The 20417-nt window shown below is 48.3% G+C and overlaps 1 protein-coding gene across 2 annotated transcripts in view; it reads left to right on the top strand.

Moving 5' to 3' along the window:
- Slc4a8 (solute carrier family 4 member 8) overlaps positions 1-20417 on the top strand; it is a 70882-nt gene that overhangs the window by 43566 nt on the left and 6899 nt on the right. Inside the window, exons 12-20 of one of the 2 annotated variants that reach the window (XM_032885164.1) lie at positions 1063-1237; positions 1766-1899; positions 3402-3647; positions 5512-5617; positions 6317-6478; positions 13177-13290; positions 16058-16219; positions 17406-17657; positions 19694-19762. In XM_032885164.1, coding sequence (XP_032741055.1) covers positions 1063-1237; positions 1766-1899; positions 3402-3647; positions 5512-5617; positions 6317-6478; positions 13177-13290; positions 16058-16219; positions 17406-17657; positions 19694-19762 — 1420 coding nt within the window. Of the gene's footprint in view, positions 1-1062; positions 1238-1765; positions 1900-3401; positions 3648-5511; positions 5618-6316; positions 7333-13176; positions 13291-16057; positions 16220-17405; positions 17658-19693; positions 19763-20417 lie in introns of those variants that run through there. The other variant, XM_032885161.1, reaches the window with a different exon arrangement.

The following is a 20417-nucleotide window of genomic DNA, read 5'->3' as shown; positions in this document are numbered from 1 at the left end:
TATTCCTTTTCTTCGAAGCCTCCATCTGAAGTCTGCTGTCTTGTAGCTCCCCTGCGGTGAGGCTGCTTTCTTAAGAAAGGACTCAGCTGGAGGCAGTGTTCCTCCTGGGTGTGCACCACCTCCCCATTGGCCTCTGCGGAGGCCCTGAAGCTCGGCCTCGGGCTACCCTTGAGCCCCACCTCCTCTCTCATGCTCTCTTCACACTCCACAAGGGTGACCATTCTAGAATGTTGCATGCTGCTGCTGCTCCACTGCCTAAACTTTGTCAGTAACCTGACATGCTCTTGGAATTACGTTCCTATTCCTTAAAGCCATTTACTGCCTCTGTGACTCAGTTTCTCCAACCTCGTCTTTAGGTTTTGCACCTTGAACCCAACACATGGTCTCATGCTGGGGTGCCCCTCTGCTGGTCCCTCTGCCTTGTCTGGCTGTCTCCCCATTCTTTCTTTGAGCCCCTGCTGTGATGCCTGTCCCTGACCTGTGTCACCACAGCCCCCAGTGTCATGCGTTGCCTGTGTCCTGCACTGTGGGCCTCTAAGAGCAAGGGCTGCAAGTTTGTCTTGCTCAGTGCTACATCTCAAGGGCCTGGCGGGGCCTGGTGGCTGGTCCTAATTGTCTTCTCCTTGTCAAATGCATGAGTCAATTGTCATGCAAAGACTGAGGCAGGGGATTGTTCCGAGTGAGGCTGTGCACGTGAAGAGGCTTTACCACTGGAAAGCCTCTAAGGACAAGGACAACTTTAGCTGCTTCTCAGGTCCCTCCCAACAGCTTGGTTTGAAATTGAAGGTAATACTTGCCTTCTTAGTTTTTTGAATATTGATAAGTAGGTAACACGCATGCCCAAATTAACTTTTCAAATGCTTGGTACATACTCAGTTTTACCACATGTCATACCCTTGTTTATAACAGAATCTGTTTGTGCCCGTTCCAAAGAGGTACGTGCTTGGGGTGAAGTTGACGCTAGACTATCACCGAGCACATTGGAAGGACTTCCAAATGTGTGTTGCTCTGTGCCCTCTCAGGAGAGGGACTGCATTAGAGGCTGTCTGCGTATCTCTGCAGGCTGTTTGGGGGCTTGGTGCTGGATGTCAAACGGAAGGCTCCCTGGTACTGGAGTGACTACCGGGATGCTCTCAGCTTACAGTGTCTGGCCTCCTTCCTGTTCCTGTACTGTGCCTGCATGTCGCCTGTTATCACCTTCGGGGGACTGCTGGGAGAAGCCACGGAAGGACGCATAGTAAGACCTTTGCATCAGTTCTAATGGCCCAAAGCAGGATTTAAAATACCATGGTAGCATCCAAGTTCTTTGGGGGAGCATTACCTTGTCAGGGCTGGGAAGACCGGATCCTTTCCTCTGAGTGGCTGGTGTTCTGAGTTATGGGGGAGCATGGTTCTTCCTGGTGTATATATATCCCTCCCGCTTAGATGTCATTTCGGCGCCCGGTTGCCTAGGTGAATTGCTCACCACCTCAGGAATGGAAAATGGATCCACTGATAGCGTTTGGAACTGAGATTCGGTGACTGTGATAACTCGTGGTGCGAGCTACATCTTTGTGCTTTTTATACATCTCTGAATACCAAGTCGAGCTGAGTGATAGAGCTTAGTGGAGGAGCCGCGGCAGACGATGTGGTACCTGAGTTACCACCACCCTTGCTTAGAGGAATGAGAGCAAACGGCTGTCAGGCACCATGCGGCCAAGGCACTGTGACAGCCAGCTCTCCTCTGCAGGGCTGTGGACGCTGTCTTCTGTTTTCTCCTCCTCAGAGTGCAATCGAATCGTTGTTTGGAGCCTCCATGACGGGGATTGCCTACTCTCTGTTTGCCGGGCAGCCTCTCACCATCCTGGGAAGCACGGGCCCCGTGCTGGTGTTTGAAAAGATTTTGTTCAAATTCTGCAAGTAAGACATCGGTTCTCCTGACAACATCGGGGCATGACTGCTACACATGCCAAGCTCCCATGCACGCACGAGGAGGGGTGGGCACCCCCATAGCTCCTGTAGCTGCAGATGGACTTTCCCTCCAGAGCCTGCTCAGCATCTCCTCGCCCTTACCGAAAGTCTTACATTCTTAGCCTTTTAAATCTGTCAGTTTTATTTCACGCCTGTGGGTCTTTTGCCTGCATGCATGCCTGTGCACCGTGTGTGCGGTGCGATGGACACCAGAAGAAGGGGTTGGATCCCCTGGGACTGGAGTTACAGACAGTTGTGCACCCCCATGAGGGCACTGGGAATAAAACCCAGGTCCTCTAGAATAGCAGCCAGGGCTCTTAACTGTTGAGCTGTCTCTCCAGCTCTTTTTATGTTGAGCTTAGGTTTCCGTGTAGTCCAGGGTATCCTGGAACTAACCGTAGCACAAGCTAGCCTGGCATTTACAGTCCTCTTACTTTGGTCTCCTGATGCTGGATGGCTGCACCACTGTGCCCAGAGTGACTGTTTAATTTAATTTTTCTTTTCTCTCTCTCTCCTTCCTTCCTTCCTTCCTCTTTCCTTTTTTTTTTTTTTTTTTTTTTTTGTTTGTTTGTTTGTTTTTTTTTTTGAGACGGAGGTTTCTCTGTGTCACCTGGGCTATCTTAGAACTCAGTCTGTGGTGGCCTCGAAATCACAGAGATTCACCAGCCTCTGCCTTCTGAGTGCTGGGATTAAAGGTGTGCACCACTACCCAGTTGACTTTTTATTTTATTTTTAGATTTATTTATTTTATGTATGTGAGTACACTGTCACTATCTTCAGACACACCAGAAGAGGGGGCATCGGGTCCCATTACAGATGGTTGTGAGCCACCATGTGGTTGCTGGGAATTGAACTCAGGACCTCTGGAAGAGCAGTCAGTGCTCTTAACCGCTGAGCCATCCTCCAGACCCGTATTATTAATTTTTGGGAAAAATATCTTAGCCGATACAGATTCCCTCCCTCTTACATTTTAGGACAATTTGAAGTTGGGTCTACTTTCCCTCCTCCATATTCTGTCTGTGAATGGTAGTTGGACCTAACAATGTTCTAATTTCAAAGTTTTCTTTCAAGATTCCCACTTGTATTGAAAGTAGAAACCCATAGGACTAGGGCCAACCCCATTTCCTCACTATGCCGCCATGCATGGTCACACTGGAGAGTAATGTTGGAAATACTGCACAGGCAGTGATGTTTTCCCCCTCTCTCTCCTCCCCTCCTACCCCCCTCCTCCCCTTCCTCCCTTTCCCCTCCCCTCCCTCCCTCCCTCCCCCTTTCTGTATCTTTACCCTGCAAATACCCTGTGAACATGCTGTCCTTGGGCTTTACCAAGGAGTGCAGTGCGTGCCGTCTCAGGGACAGCAGGCCTCAGTGTTGGTGTGGATAAGCTGAGACGAATCAGCCACACTGTCCTTTTGTCCCCAAGCCTCTTCCTGAGCCTTGGTGTTTTTCAGGGACTACGCCCTTTCATACCTCTCCTTGCGTGCTTGTATCGGGCTGTGGACCGCCTTCCTGTGTATTGTCCTGGTGGCGACTGATGCCAGTTCCCTCGTCTGCTACATTACCCGCTTCACCGAGGAAGCCTTTGCCTCCCTGATTTGCATTATTTTCATCTATGAAGCCATAGAAAAGCTGATTCACCTGGCCGAGACCTACCCCATCCACATGCACAGCCAGCTGGACCACCTGAGCCTCTATTAGTAAGCTTGTCTCCTGCTTCTCCCCTTCCTTCCTTCCTTTTATTTATTTATTTTTACTTGCAGAATTAGGAGCTTTCTTTTTCCTGAGGCTGGGAATCAAGCAATTTACACTGCTCTGTACTTGGCAATGTGATACATGGATTTAAGTATACAATGTATCTTGGTAGTGTTCACCCCAGTTACTTTCCCTCCTATCCTGCGGAGCTGGCCAACCTTCTCTTCTGGGGTGTGTGTGTGTGTGTGTGTGTGTGTGAGAGAGAGAGAGAGAGAGAGAGAGAGAGAGAGAGAGAGAGAGAGAGGGAGGGAGAGGGAGAAGGGGGAGATGGGGGGCTTGGAAGGAAGAAAAGAAGAAATCACAAAAAAACATGTTTTATTAAAAGACTTCCCTCCCACCTCAAAACAAAACAAAACAAAACAAAACAACCCCCCCACGAAAACAGTAAAGGTCAGCTGGTGGCCAGGATAAATTTTTTAATGTTTTAGTTGTGTGTGTGTACATGTGTGTGAACCTATGTATACATGTACACAATGGCCACTGTTTGGAGGTCAGAGGACAACTTGAGAGGAGTTGGTTCTCTTCTTTCACCACGTGGGTCCCATTGAACTCTGGTCATCAAGCCCTGTGGCAAATCGCTTCATCTAGGAAGCCATCTCACTGGCCCCCTGGAGAATACCTTAAAGCTTACTTTTGTCATCTTACAAAAGTCCTGTCCTGTGTGTTCCACCTGCTGGACCCCAGGAATCCTGTCTTCACCGCATTTCTGGCTTGTAAGTAGGCCTCACCACAAGTGGCGTTTTTACGTGGCTCTGGGGCGCGCCTGGACACGGGCCTCATGCTTGCACTACGCACACTTTTAGCCGAGTCATCGCAGCCTTTTTATTTGACGTCTTTGAGACAGGGTCCATTGTTTAAGCTTCAAACTCCTGAATTCAAACAGTGCTTCTTCTGCCTTTGTCTCCCCAGCAGCTGGGACGTCAGGTGCTTCGCAGCATGCGGGGCTCACTTTTAATTAACATGTAGTAGGCGAAGACGTTTATGGGGTACAAATGTGATATTAAAACACATGTATAGACTATGTCATGATCTGACCAGAATGGTGGGTGTATCTTACGGAATTGATGTTTTGGGTGCATAAATGTGTGTGTGTGTGTGTGTGTGTGTGTGTGTGTGTGTGTGTGTGTGTGTGCATATGTGCATGGTAATGGGTGTGTACATGCCACAACTTATTTGTAGAGGTCAGAGGATGACCTCAGGGGGTGACCTCAGGAGATGACCTCAGGGGGTGACCTCAGGAGATGACCTCAGGGGTGACCTCAGGGGGTGACCTCAGGGGGTGACCTCAGGGGATGACCTCAGGCATTGGTCTCTGCCCACCCTCTGATTTGGCACAGAGTTTCACAGTTGTTTGACACTGTTGTGTTCCAGTGAGCTGACCTGAGAGGTTCCAAGAACTCTGCCTCCAGCTTGTTCCTCATCAAAGGTGTGATGGGTTACAGATGTCCGTCCACAGCATTCCTAGGCAGCCAGAGATTTAAACTTGGGTTCTCATGCCTGTATAGCAAGCCCTTTGCACACCGAGCCACCTTCCCAGCCCTGTGTGGATTCTTTAGAAACTAAGTGTAGTCTGAGGCTTCCCTCTCTGGAGAGTCGAAACCTAGTTCTGTTATAAAAGGCAGGTGGAGCAGAAGTGGGAATGGTCACCATTGACAGTGCTGCTGAGGTGCTGTCTGTGCCTCAGCCCTTAGGACCCGTCTTTGAGAACTGAGTTACGAGAAGGAAAGCACTTAGGCTCCAGCCTCGTTGTGGATAAGAGCGCTTCATAACCAGCTGGCCGCTTCCCTCAGGGCTGTCGTCTTTCCCTAGCTGCAGGTGTGCGCTCCCCGAGAACCCCAACAACCACACCTTACAGTACTGGAAGGAGCACAGCATCCCGACTGCAGACGTGAACTGGGCAAACCTGACTGTCAGCGTAAGTCTGGGCGTGGCCGGAGGCTGTGGTGACCGCCCTGGTCTAGGAAGGACTTTGATGCAGGTCGAGCAGCACTGTGCTGGGCCCTGGCCTTTAAGCTTAAGCGGGTGTAGTCTCACCTGTAACCCTAGCACTTGGGAGACCAAGGTTAGAAACATTGTAAATTTGAGGACACCCAGGGCTGTACTGTGAGATCTGTCTGAGATCTAAAAATGGGCTATTCTGACCATATAACCGGTAACCATGTGTGGGCCTGTTACTGGTCAACTCTGCTAAATGGTATTGATAGACTTACAGACTTCCTTGCTGTTTTCACACTAAAATTGCTACACTTTATTTATTGATCACCATAGCATCCTTAGTGGGAGCAATTAGCTGATGCACATTTCTACCAAATATCCAAAGCCTGAATGTTCAAGTTTCAAGGTTCTAATAAAGATGATAGTGACTTCTAAGTCCTTCCCCAAGCCTAGGAAGAAATGTCTGTCCCAGGCAGTTCTAGCTTCATGTCCAAGTGCCTTGGTTAGGGCCACACAGTTTGACAGGGGCCCGATAGCCAGGGCCGCAGCCTGCGTGGTGACCAAGTGGATAATGTGGGGCCCCTGCTCCCCAGCACCCATGGGATGGCTGTGCATGGTGAAGGCAGCAGCTGGTTGTTGTGTCTCCAACTGTTGTCACCCAGAGTGCTTGTTGCTCCAGGAATGCCAGGAGATGCACGGGGAGTTCATAGGATCGGCCTGTGGTCACCATGGGCCCTACACGCCTGACGTGCTCTTCTGGTCCTGTATTCTGTTCTTCGCTACCTTCATTGTCTCAAGCACCTTGAAGACATTTAAGACGAGCCGCTACTTCCCGACAAGGGTAGGTAGCACGTTTGCACGTCAGAGCCCTTTCCCTGCCCCATGCGGCTGCCCCAGCTGGCCGGATGAGGAGCTTCATGGTGGCCGGCTTTTCCAGCAGCCTCGTTCACAGCTCTGTGGTGTGGGAGTAGGAGGGGGCTTTAAACCTCTTAAGTCAAGGCTCTCTCTGGAAAGATCTCCAGAGGTGAGGTCTCCTCTCCAGAACGGTGCCAAGTTTCATACCTCGGATTCCCAGACACTTGGGATGTAAGGCCAGAGCAGGAGTGCTGAAAACAGTCGGTTGGAGAGAGATGATCCGGCAAGCTCCAAAGGACTCGAAAACCCCTCCTTACCCATGGTTCCTACCACAGTTTATGAACTCCCTGGCTGCACGGGCTGCAGCAGCCAGCCTGCCTGTGGCTTGGATTCCCTCCCTGACCACCTGAAGCCTCAAGATACATCATTTCTGTCGAGAGCAAAGGCCTGTTCAGGCAGAGCAGGATTAGAGCCTGAGTTTGAGCATCTGTGTGGCCATTGCTTCTGTGAGGTTTCTCACCCAGCAACCTGCAAATATCAGAGTGCACGAAGGTGCAGGCGGGGGCTCTGTGAATTAGAACCCATCTTAGGCCTCTGTGACCTGCAGAGCAGTTGAGCAATATTAGCTAAGCTTACAACCTGTGTTCTACCGGGACAAATAGTTACCAAGTAGCCGCCAGATGCTGGCTAGTTGCCCAAGTGTGGACAAGTGCTGTGAGGAACACAGAGATCTCAGCAGGGCCAGTGAGAGGGCTCAGTGGGTGAAGGTGCTTGCTGCCAATCCTAATGACCGGAGTTTGGTCCCTGGGACCCACATGGTGGAGAGAGAACAACCTCCTCAAGTTAGCCTGTCTCAGTGTGTGTCATGGTGTGTGCACATGTACACAGAGTAAGTAAATAAATACTTAAAAACCAATTTAAAAAAAATCCTCCAGTGGATATGAAGGGAAACTACAGGGACAGACAGTTGGTACCATGTGCCCGGGGGTCAGTGCTGTTGGGATTGAAAGCAGAGAAGGAGGGACCATGTGGGTCTAGAATACTCAGGGTTATGTTGTACGGAGCTTCAGGGCATACATGGGGCAGTCAAGGATGATTGAGTCATGGAGAACGTGCTGCAAACCTTAGGCATCATAGCAAAGCGATGCTGCACGCGCGCACACGCGTGTGTGTTGCCGTCTGTGGGAAGCTGGGATTACGGCAGGTGTCAGTCCCTCTGTCTTTTATCAAAGCACCCTAAGCTCTAACATGGGACAGGCCTCTTGGGATAGGCCCTAAAACGGGTAGGAATACACACGTACTTGCATGCATGTACTCTCACACACATGCACACCACACACACACACCACACTCATACACACGCACACATATACCACACCACAGACACAGACACAGAGAGAGAGAGAGAGAGAGAGAGAGAGAGAGAGAGAGAGCGAGAGAGAGAGAAAACTGAAGCAGGAAAGAAGTACAGGGCTGAGGCAATGGTGAGTTTTAAGTAGGTCCATAATGGGGTGTCAGCAGTGCTGGGGAGACTCTGTCCAACACAGAGGAGTCTGACTACACCACCGAAAGGATTTCCAGACAAGCCACAGTGAAACAAAATTGGTGAGTGTCTTGCACAGGGCCACGCAGGGAAAGGACACAAAAGACTCTGCAAAGGTCTTCTCTAATGCAGAGTGAGTCTGTGCTTCGCTGAGTTACTGTGCTTCGGTGTTGTTGTAAATAAATGAGCATACAACTCGATAATGTTAAAGCAATCCAGCGTCTAGATTTGGCAGATCCACCCTACACTGTCCTAATCCCAGTTCCCAAATCACTCATCCCTTACACCTTTTATTTACCAAGTCTCCAGCTTCTTCTCCCCCCTTGGTTCCTCTAACTCCTCTCAGTTCCCCATCGTATCTGTAACTGCCTCCTTCTTCCTCCTGGCTTCCTTCTCTTCTCCCTCACTCCCTCAACTGTCCATCCTCACCCCCTCCTGCTCAGGTTCCACTCCTCAACTGTCTCCAACTGTCCTCTCTCAACCTAACCTCTGAATCTAATCCCCCTCTCACTCCCAACTCCTCCCTCTGCCCAAATCTCACGCTCTTGCCTTTATTTAACAAATTCAGAGAAAACTCCAAGGCAAACCACAACATTTCCCCCTTTTTGTCCAGTTAAAAAACCTTTTCCCTATACATAGGTGAACTAAGCATCATTATTACCATTCTGCAATTTACAAAACCAACAATACGCTGATCACCCAGTCCATCAATTCTGTTCATTAACCATGTTATCTATATTATATCTTGGCAAGGCAAACCACAACATTTCCCCCTTTTTGTCCAGTTAAAAAACCTTTTCCCTATACATAGGTGAACTAAGCATCATTATTACCATTCTGCAATTTACAAAACCAACAATACGCTGATCACCCAGTCCATCAATTCTGTTCATTAACCATGTTATCTATATTATATCTTGGCTAGCTTGTATACTATCTGATAACTATCCAATAAAATATGTATATTCAGATTTATACAGCCTGATAGGTTATGAGACTATAATCAGTCTTCAACCCCGTCAGAAATCTGGGAATACCAAATAACTATACATATAGGAAGCCTAACGCGGCTTCCAGAACTGAGAGGTTGTAGAGACAAACCTCCACTAGCACAGTCCCCTGTTAGCAACATGTGAGCACAAGTCTTCAGCCTTCTGGCCCAAAATCAACTGACAGACTCTTGAAATGCAGATTTTGAAGGGCTGATCACCTGTCTTGGTGATCACCTGTCTTCCAGAAAATTTGTCCTTTTCTGGACAGTATTAGTCTGCAGATGAAACAGGTAGTTTTGTCCAGTGGCTTCCTAGCCACGAAGTATTGCCTCACCTGGAGGTAGAGATGTTCACATTCTTCATTAAATCCACCAAAGGGTAACTGTTAGGAGCAGATGTGTCTCAACAAAAGATAAATAACTTTAGATCTCAAATTTTGTGGATTTCTGACGTTTTTGAAAACCACCTATCTATATAAGACAATCTGTTCTGTTGTCTTTATATCTTAATAAAATCTTGAAAGTTCTTTCAAAAATCAGAGCCATTACTTTGCTATTCGGATCTTAACTCACAGGTGTAATCAACTCAGAAGTTTGTAACGACAACAATAGAAGGACTGGCTCTAAACCTTGTACTTTTAAACTCTTTTGACAAATAAATTCTATACCAAAGCAAAGATATGATTTCAGCTTAGTTACCAAATGAGATTATGACTTTACAATTCAATTTAGCTAATTCCTCCCTGTTAAATTACAACCAATTTTCAATTCCTCATAAAAACAGCTTTAGAATAACCATTTTCAGCCCCCCCAAAGTCCAGGGAATTGGGGCGATGACTCCTCCTTAGCTTCTTCAAGCTGTACATGGGCGTTGAGATATCCTTGGGGGTAGGGGGTTGGAAGAATGAAGCAAATGCTGTAGCTGATGTGTCCTGACTGGATCCAGCTGAACGTCCTTGAGACCAGGATTCCAAGTAGGCAGGCATGCTCTGTAAAATACAACTCTCAAGACAAAAGTTTAGAATCGAGATTTTTTTTTTGTTTGATTCTCCTGAATAAATTTTTCAGGCGGTCTACCTCTGTCAAATCTGATCATTATGACTCTCTGAGGTTTCCAAAGCCTAATCACATTTTTTAAAAGCACAAAGACAAAATCTTTCTCCCAAAGTACTGTGTTCCTTAGTCTGAAACCAGAAAAGCTTGTATCTTGCACTCTCTCCCAGAGTAATAATATAATTATAAAATTTAAAGTCACACCCATCATGAATACCTGTAATTAAGAAGTAGTTTGTCTAACTATTATCTCAGGTTAGTTGAGTTCTAATGGATTAGTTGGGCGCCATATGTTGTTGTAAATAAATAAAAATAAAAGTAAAAGTAAAAACAAAAGCGGGTAAACGTTTTCCCTCAGGGTGTTTTTCCCTGCTAGGGTTCCACACCTCACTGCCCCAGATATCTGCTGGATATCTTGGCAGAAACACAACCCAGCCACACACTTTCTTATACTGAGACTCTTACACGAAAGAGCATACAACTGGTGTTTTTACCCTGCTAGGGTTCCACACCTCAGTTTCCCAGATATCTGCTGGATATCTTGGCAGAAACACAGCCCAGTCACACACTTTCTTATACTGAGACTCTTACACAAAAGAGCATACAACTGGTGTTTTTACCCTGCTAGGGTTCCTACACCTCAGTGCCCCAGATATCTGCTGGATATCTTGGGCAGAAACTCAGCCCAGCCACACACTTTCTTATACTGAGACTCTTACATAAAAGAGCATACAACTGGTGTTTTTACCCTGCTAGGGTTCCACACCTCACTGCCCCAGATATCTGCTGGATATCTTGGGCAGAAACATAGCCCAGCCACACACTTTCTTATACTGAGACTCCTACACAAAGGAACACACCACACAATAATCTTTGGTCCAATTGGTAGGATATAATTGCTCAGTTAAACATACAAAGCCCGGTACCATCTATCCCTTGCACCTTTTATTTGCCAGGTGTCCAGCTTCTCCTTCTCCCACAACGACTCCCTGCTTGGTATTTGCATTTTCAAAGGCTAAAGACTCAATTATCGCCTTTCTTGCCGCTGAATCTGATACACTCCTTTCCACAGCTGAGGTAAGCCTTTGTAAAAAGTCAGGGAAGGTTTCTTTAGGACCTTGTATGACTTGAGTGAATGTTTCAAGTCTTTTCCCTGATTCTGCGACTTTGTCCCAGGCCTTTAAGGCTGACAATCGACACCATGACAGAGTTTCTTCATCATATATAGCCTGCACCTCTACTTCAGCAAAGCGGCCTTCACCAAGCAGTTGATCTGTGGAAATCTCTCTGCCCCTAGCTCTATTTTGTCTTGCTATCTCCCTCACTTCTTCTCTCCACCATGAAATCCATTGTAAATTTTCAGCAGGCTCTAGAATTGCTCTTACCATATCTTTCCAGTCTTGGGGGATTACTCTATTTTTAATAGCCCAAGAAATTAAGATTTGTTTTACAAATGGTGAATGCATTCCAAAATTAGTTACACTTTCCTTAAATTTCCTTAATTCTAACACATCCATGGGTTGCCATTCAAATTCTTCATAACCCTGTGGATGATCATCGTTTGGAGGCCTTTGTTGCACACTAACTGGATAGACTAAAGTTTGTTTCCTAATAACCTTAGGTTGGCTTTCCCTAATTTTATCTTCTGTCTCTACCTGAGTTTTTTCTTTAGTTGTAATTTTAAATTCCTCTCTTAAAGTCTGTACCCTTGCTTCATATTTCTCTTTCTGTCTTTCCCCCTGTTCTTTGAGTTCCTGAATTCTCTGTTCAAGGTTTTGCTTCCACACTTTGAATTTTTCTTTATATTGTACTTCTAATAATTTGTTATCCATTATCTTTTGATTGATTAATTTTAAAAAGTTATTCTCTAAGTCTTGCTTCCAAACCTCATTACTTTCTCTCTGCTGTTCAGTATGATCTGTGAGCTGTTGTATGTTCTGTTCTAACATCCTTTCTAGTTCCTGTCTACCACTTTCAATTTCATCTTTCTGTCTCTTATTCTGATCTATAATTTTCTGTGTCTTTAAAGTGTGTGGCTGGGCTGAGTTTATGCCAAGATATCCAGCAGATATCTGGGGCAGTGAGGTGTGGAACCCTAGCAGGGAAAAACACCCTGAGGGAAAACATTCACCCGTTTCTGTTTTTACTTTTTTACTTTTACTTTTATTTTTATTTATTTACAACAACACTTCGGGGATATAATTTACAGCAAGGCTTAAAGTTGAAGCTTGAAATTAAGCAAAACCGTATCAGCTCTCTGGGATATAGCTTGCTTCATCAGTAAAGTGCTTGACTTTCAAAATGAACCCAGGTAAAAAGTCTGGGTGTCATGGCACCCCCTTGGGATTCCGTTCTCAGGACGGAGAGACTGGTCCCAGGGGGTTCCTGGCAGGTGTGGAGACTGGTGGGATCAAGCAGGGCTGGCTTCACAAAGGGCAGCCAGGGGGAGGGCTGCCAGGGGGAGGGCAGCCAGGGGGAGGGCGCCTGTGTGTCTGGAGCAGTGACCAGCGGGCTGCTGTAAGCTTGGAGGACCTCACAGGGAGGAGAGCTTTGGGTTTTGAACAGGGAGACCTCTGGGGGGCAAGGGGTTGGTAGAGGAAGGTGTGATTCACCTAGGGTTTTTGTTTTTAATTTTTTCATGTATTTATATCCCATACCCCCTCCCTGTCCCCCATCATAGGGCTCCTCCCTGATCCTCCTCCCCTTCACCTCTGACTGTTACTCTAGAAGGTGGTTTCAGGAGCAGTGGAGGCAAGGGTGAAGTGGTTGACCCAGTGAGAGAGACCAGTAACTTGCCGACTGTGGGAACACGCTCAGGTTCTGGACTTCTTCTGAGTGTCAGCTGAGGCGCATGTGGGAGGACTGGAACTGCAGGAGGAGGCTGCAGAGGTCTGGGCCAGCACAGTGAACCTTGGCTGGACCCAGAGGTCTGAACCTGGGCCTGCGTATCCCAAACTGCACTCTCAGAGGTTCTGCTTCCTGTGTCGTGGGCACTACACTGAGTAGACTAAAACAGTCCTGTTTGAATATTTTCGTGTTATTTCGGGAGCTAACGTCCTGTGCTGTGTTTAACCGCTCTGGTTGTTTGCCGCGCCAGGTTCGCTCCACCGTGAGTGACTTCGCTGTGTTCCTCACCATCTTCACTATGGTGATCCTAGACTTTCTGATTGGCGTCCCCTCGCCCAAGCTTCAGGTCCCCAGCGTGTTCAAGGTAAGTGGACCTCGGGGAGCTTCTCGCCCGAGTGCGCACTGATCTCAAGTTGCCCTCAGAGGCTCAGTAAGCAAAATGTAACGTTTGTTACCAGGAAAAGTTGTCCTACTAAGTCTTAGGAGAACGGAAAGTGACTTAAGGCTGTGCTGGTGTGGAGAGGCGTCCATGGAGGGAGCCCGGCTGATACCAGCTGCACAGAGCTGTGGCTTTAGGGACTGGGAAGGTGTAGAAATGATCTCAGACCTCGGAAGGTCTTGGGGGCCCACGGCTGCTCCTGAATCACCAGGAGATTTCTTCAACACTGTTTTGTGTTTGCTTGTCAGATTCTTGGTAATCCACAGCAGTTAAAAATCTTACATACAAACTGAAATACTGATGAATCCCTGGGATCCCAGTCTAATCCAGTGTGAGCGAGCGAGTGAGTGAGCGAGTGAGCGTTCCATGAGGCTGGAAAGTGAGCTCAGTCCCACAGACCCTCACTGGGTGGAGAGGCCAGAAAGCCTGGGCCCACCCAACTGCCCCAGAAAGACCCCAGAAGGTGATGGTGTACGGACATTTTTGAGAATTCTGGAATTTCGGTTTCTTTTAAAAAATGCAGAAACAATCCTAAGAGTGTGCTTTTGTTTTGAGCCCCAAGTGCGGGATGCGGGACTGCTTTGGACTGTCCCCAGCAGCTGACGTGATTTACCTTGTGAGCTAGCAGAAGCATGGTTTTGCCAGCTGCCGACAGTTTCTGTGATTGTGTGTTGTTTGGAATTCTGGGAACTTCTCAAATTGTACATAATTTTGAGGGCCCCAAGAGGCCAGTAGGTGGTGGTTGGTCATTTAGGGAAGGTTGGTTGAGGTTTGTTAGTAGCCGTGGTCAAAGAAGAAACAAAAAGAAAGGGATGAGGCCCAGGATCTCTCCCCCCCTCTTACTCCCCCCCCCACGCTCTCCCCTCTGTCCTTGTTCCTCTCCTCTAGTGTTAGGGGTGAAACTGGAGGGATAAAGGGTGGGGAAAGAGAGGAACCTGCAAAGCAGAAAAGACCAGCTACAGGGAGAGTTCAGGGTGGCAGGAAGACAGAGTGGTAGAGGCAGTCCTTGACGCTCCATGGTGCACACCTTTAGACCCAACACACAGGAGGCAGGGGCAGGCAGATCTTTGTGAACCTGATGCCAGCCTGGTCTACAGAGCAGGTTCTGGGCCAGCCAGGGCTTCTTCACAGTGAGGCACTTTACCGTCTTTCTCACCATCTTCACAGCGATTACACAGACAAACTATTAGTATATTTTTTTCTATTTTGTCTGTTTAATTCTGTTGAACTTATTAAAATGCGGAATGGGTTAAAAAACACCATCCACATAACAGCTCAGAGCCCCGTCTAGCCCTGTGTCAGTGAACACCATACCTGGCTAACTGCAGGACAAAGGAAATAGGTGAGTTTTGAGCATTGGGTTCTTGGGGAAGTCCTGTGATGCGTGGTGAGCTTGAGATGTGAGTTGATTTCTGGGACCTCTGGGAGGCAGGGAGAGACAAGACTGAGAAACAGGAGGTTAAAGAAAATGCGGCTCCTGAAGCAGAGGGAGCTGGCTCCTGCTTTCTCCGGAAGCAGCCAGTTTGCAGTTCCCTCAGCCGGTCTCCATAGCCACAGTGGGTAGCTCCCTGACCCAGGGTTCCGATTCTCCACCCTAGAAAGGAAATGTCGTATTTGCATGCAGGCTGTTTGTAAGCCCCTCCTCTGTGCTTTAAACCATGTCCAGACTGTTTATAAAACCTACAGCAACGTAGATGGTGTCTGTCATACCCTGTAGTGTTTGGAGAACAGTGACAACATCTCTATGTGTCTAACAGAGGTGTCGCCACAAGAATCTTTTGTCTGCAGTTCATGGGCTTGGCTATGACTACTTATAACATTGTTAATGGTTTAGAACGTTTTGTGTTGGTCCGAGAACATAACTACTACCTGTAATATACTCTTACCACAGAAGCATAAGTTCTAAAGCTTTTAAAATATATTCAACCCATTCAAAAGCCAGGGCATGCCGGTATCATTTGAAACCAAGTATTGTAACTAATGTATCAACAAGGTGTAGCAAGCTTTCCTTTGTTTGCTGAGTTTTCCAGTCATTCTGGGTGATAATACTTTTATCCTCCAGCACCGAGTGTTTTCTCCAGAGTGCACCGAGGGAGGGGTCAAGAGTTTGAGCAAATGACCTATAAAGTCATTGGAGAAAGACGGTCCTAGATCAGTTCCCTAAGCTTTGGGCCTCCTGACATCTCCAGTTCCTGGGCTTCTGTTTCACCACTCATGAGAGGAGCTCATGGGACAATCTACCATCAGCCCAAGAACTATGAGTCCGTTTGTCTTTCCTCTGTACTTCAGACGGAGGGTGCATGGCTTGCGGAGAGGAGGGCGAGGGTTAGCTGTATTGTTTAGTCTTCAGAAGGCAATTTTAAACAACAGATAAGTGGCTAATTACGCTGTACTTGTGCTGAGGTCGAGATGACGTTGCTTTCTCTGTTCCTGGGGGATAAACGGAAGGCAGTGAGAATTAATGCGAAGTCCGCAGGAAGCTGATTAGTGAGGACTGACGGCCAAAGGAGATCTGGAAAAAAGGGCTAGGGACTTCCTTAGGGGCTGCTATAGTCCATGCTTTGTTTTGTTTTTCTAAAGCCTTTCTCCTTCAAAGGAGAACAAAGAGACATGTGGAATAATGGTCAGTGTGGTTTGGTTTGCGCTCCTCTTCAGAGTTAAATACAGAAACCACGCTTGTTTTCTCTCCCAGCCAACGAGGGATGATCGAGGATGGTTCATTAGTCCCATCGGCCCCAATCCCTGGTGGACCGTGATAGCCGCGATTATCCCAGCTCTCCTGTGCACCATCTTGATATTCATGGACCAGCAGATCACCGCCGTCATCATTAACCGGAAGGAGCACAAGCTCAAGGTGACCAGGGGCTCCGACCCGGGAGGCTGAGACAAGCCCGTGTGTACCAGGAGATGTAGAGAAGACAGTCTCAGAAGGGCTTTCCATTGCTCCCTCATAAATAACAGAGGTTGGCTGGAGGGGAGACTGGAGTGGAGCATGGTGCTGAGATGCGGAAGGAGCTTGCACGCCATTTCTCTCCTCTCAAGCAAGCACGCCATTATGGCAGTGGTGGGCAGAGGCTCTGCTGATCCCTAAATAGCTGTGCTTCTGAATCAACAACTCTACAGCTTTTCCTCCCGGGGCTTGGCTCAGAGCTGTGAGCCTGTTTCCCAGAGGCGGGAATTCTCCCCTCTAGGTTTATCATGAGGCTTCAAAACGATCCCGAGCTTACGGATTACAAAGACTGTGTGAGTTAGGATCCCGAGCTTACGGATTACAAAGACTGTGTGAGTTAGGATCCTGAGCTCACAGATTTCCCAGACTGTGTGAGTTAGGATCCCGAGCTCACAGATTACCCAGACTGTGTGAGTTAGGATCCCGAGCTCACGGATTACCCAGACTGTGTGTGTTAGGATCCTGAGCTCACGGATACAAAGACTGTGTGAGTTAGGATCCTGAGCTCACGGATTTCCCAGACTGTGTGAGTTAGGATCCCAGACTGTGTGAGTTAGGATCCCGAGCTCACGGATTACCCAGACTGTGTGAGTTAGGATCCTGAGCGGATTACCCAGACCGTGTGAGTTAGGATCCTGAGCTCATGGATTACCCAGACTGTGTGAGTTAGGATCCTGAGCTCACAGATTACCCAGACTGTGTGTGTTAGGAGCCGCGTGCCTTCATCTCTGTGGCAGGGATGAGCAGTGGTGTTCAGGGACTCAACAGAAACATTTCTCTAGCTATCTAGAATGGTCAAGGTGTGGATCCCTTCTGGTTTTCTTCCAGAGAAGGCTGATCAGGAGCGTGTGAGATTCACGCACAGCAAGCTGGAGGCAACTGGATAGAGACTAGATATTGGCATATACAGGGCAAGCTAAAATGTCAGTTTTTCCTCTGTTGCCTCCTACCTGGGAGGGTCGTAAGAATTCTCTGGACTCTCTCCTCCTCACACCCCCTCAGACCCCCACAGCTGTGAGCCTGAAGCCCTTAGCTTAGTGCTACGTGGCCTACCACAGCCAACTCACTGACGGCTACTGTCTCCCCACAGAAAGGCTGTGGCTACCATCTGGACCTGCTCGTGGTGGCCATCATGCTGGGGGTCTGCTCCCTCATGGGCCTGCCTTGGTTCGTGGCTGCGACCGTGCTGTCCATTACTCATGTGAATAGCCTCAAGCTGGAGTCCGAATGCTCTGCTCCGGGGGAGCAGCCCAAGTTCCTGGGCATCCGAGAGCAGAGAGTCACGGGGCTCATGATCTTCGTGCTGATGGGCTGTTCTGTCTTCATGACAGCGGTCTTAAAGGTATTCCTTCACTAGCAACGTGGACGGCCTCTGTGCGGGGAACGCAGTGGCCAGTGTATACACACACACAGAGACATGCCCTGGAAGAAGTTGTTCTTGTGGACAGTTAAGTGTGCTTAAGAAATGGACGTGATAGTAATAGAATGTGATAAGTGATCCAAAGGTCTGCCGCCATTTTCCTTTCTCTGGATAGCTCCCTTTATGCTGGAAGGCTGGGCCTTCAACATGCAAAGCAGGCAGTGCAGGGCTGAGCTCTGCCCCGCCCCTTCTTACCCTGAGGTTGTTTTTGAGACGTTCTTATGCAGTTCTGGCTGGTGTAAAACACTACGTGACTAGGCTGGCTTTGAACCTGCGACAGTCGTACTGTCTCTAAGTTTTGGTTGCTAGGATCATAAATATTGTTCTGGTTTGGTTTTGGTTGTGTGGTAAGGATCATGACCAAAAGCAACCTGGGGAGGAAAGGGTTACTTCACCTTGTACTTTGAGGAAACAGTCAATCCTGAAGGAAAGTCAGGATGGGGGGGCCTCGCGCAGGTGGGGCCTCACCAGGTACCTGCTCTCAACTCTACCTGCTCAGATAACTTTGTTCTACAATGCAGGGCCACCTGCCTAGCGCGTGTGCTGCCCGGGGCGCTGGCCCTCCCACATTAATCAAGGCAGTGTTCCCCAGACAGTCCTCAGCTGAAGTTTCCTCTTTTCAGGAGACTCCTAAGTTGGGTCATATTGGTCATGAAGACTCACTCAGCAGCACACTGTCCAACAGTGCTGCAAACTGTCACCAAACGGAAATGTCCAGCTACTCTAGAGTCGGGGCAACATAGTCCAGTGTGGCCTTTCTAACTCTGAGAGGAAGGATGTTGTCCTTTAGCCCAGGATGAGAGCGTGTGAGGGGCTAGGCTTGTGGAACAGCACCAGGCTCTGGGTGGGCTCCTCAGAACTGTGGCAGCCAGGCAGGTGGCGCACGTGGATGGAGGTAGGAAGAGCAGAAGTTCAAGACCATCCTCAGGACCTTCTTTGTGTACACACCGAGTTCGAGGCCAGCCAGGGGAACAAACAACAGAAACCGAGTTCAGTCTTGAGCCGGGACCCTCGTCCCGCCTCGGCTTTAGAGGCCTGTTTCTCACGCTCACACTTGCATGAAGATTTTCTCTAAGGTGAACACATGTGACAGCGAAGCCATGTTCACACGCCATATGGACACTTTAAAAAGCGCAGCATAACAACATGTTCCCAACTCACTTCCTTTCCACTGCCCTCAAGTCTCAGGTCAGAAAGCAGGAATTATTTTTAGTCTGTGTCAAAATGCACAAAGCTCCCAAGGATGCGATAATTATAGAAAGATTTAAATTATGTCTGTGAAGTCTATGTGCACGTGTGTACATGGGACCACGAGTGTGCACATGACCAGGAGTGTGTGCATGTGTGTGTGTACATGTGCATGTGACCGACCAGGAGTGCATGCATGTGTGTGTGTGCGTGTACATGCACAGATGGGTGTGAGTGTGTGTGTCCCCATCTGTCTACTCATAATCTAGGGAGGAGACATAAGGCCTATGACTTACCTTATTTCAGTAACTTCATTTCAGAACAAAATGACTTTGATGTTACCAGAGCATGGGGTTTTCCAAGATAACTGAAGGAGAGGCAGCAGAAACAAAGACCGTGTTTATGAGACTGTGGCTTTGTTTCGTTTTTGGAATTAAACATTTATATAGATGGGACGTAGTGGTGTACACCTTTAGTCCCAGCACTCAGGATGCAGAGATGGGCAGGTGTCCATGAGTTCAGACAAGCCTAGCCTGCAGAGTGAGTTCTACGCAAGACCCTGTGTCAGTACTGCTAGACGTCAGTGCTTCTGGGATGCCACAGCGTGGGATCCTACCCATCTGTGCACACACACGCACACACCTGTGGTCACGTGTGCACACACACGCACACATTCCCGGTCGTGTGCCCGCTCGTGGTTCTGTGCACACACACGTGGACATAGACTTTACAGCCCTAAGTAAAATCTTACCTTGCGTCTTTCCCTGCAGTTTATCCCAATGCCAGTGCTCTACGGAGTTTTCCTCTACATGGGAGTCTCTTCTCTACAAGGAATCCAGGTATGTGTGGTTCAGCCGTGTCTCTTCCTCAGCGCCCAGGGAGGCACAACCAGTTCTGAGAAATTAGTTCCCCGTCTTACCATTTGGCCAAGGAATGTCTTCAGATATGAGGTGCAAATTACGGTCATGTCGGAACGAGAGCGTTGGCTTCCAGAATGGCGTGGCTTGACGTCATAACTCCAGTCACTTTTAATCCATGGTTATTTGATATTAAGCTAGGATGCTTTGCCAAACTCCTATAGACCTGAAGCTGAAACCTCACTCAGTAGCCAGAGGCGTAAACTGGGGTCATTGAGACGGCTCTGCAGGAAAGGAGCTTATGGCCAAGTCCAACCCTGGGTTCTGTCCTGGGAACCTGTGGTGGAAGAAAACAAGTAGTCCTCTGCCCTCCACACGCATGCCGTAGTGTGGTGGTGGTGTGTGCTTGTGCGTGCGTGCGTGCGTGTGTGTGCTTGTGCGTGCGTGTGCGTGTGTGTGTGTATACGTGTGTGTGCGTGTGTGTGTGTGCGTGCATGCGTGTGTGTGCGTGTGTGTGTGTGTGTGTGTACGTGTGTGTGTGTGTGTGTGTGTGTGTTTCTCCTTCCATCTTTATGTAAGTCCCAGGATAGTAGGCACAGAGATGCACTTGGCTTGGGGGCCCTGCCCTAGGAGCTTG

This window comes from Rattus rattus, chromosome 1 (assembly GCF_011064425.1).
Source record: "Rattus rattus isolate New Zealand chromosome 1, Rrattus_CSIRO_v1, whole genome shotgun sequence".
Classification (NCBI taxonomy): domain Eukaryota; kingdom Metazoa; phylum Chordata; class Mammalia; order Rodentia; family Muridae; genus Rattus; species Rattus rattus.
The sequence above is the reverse complement of the archived record's forward strand: the minus strand, read 5'-3'. Positions and strand labels throughout refer to the sequence as shown.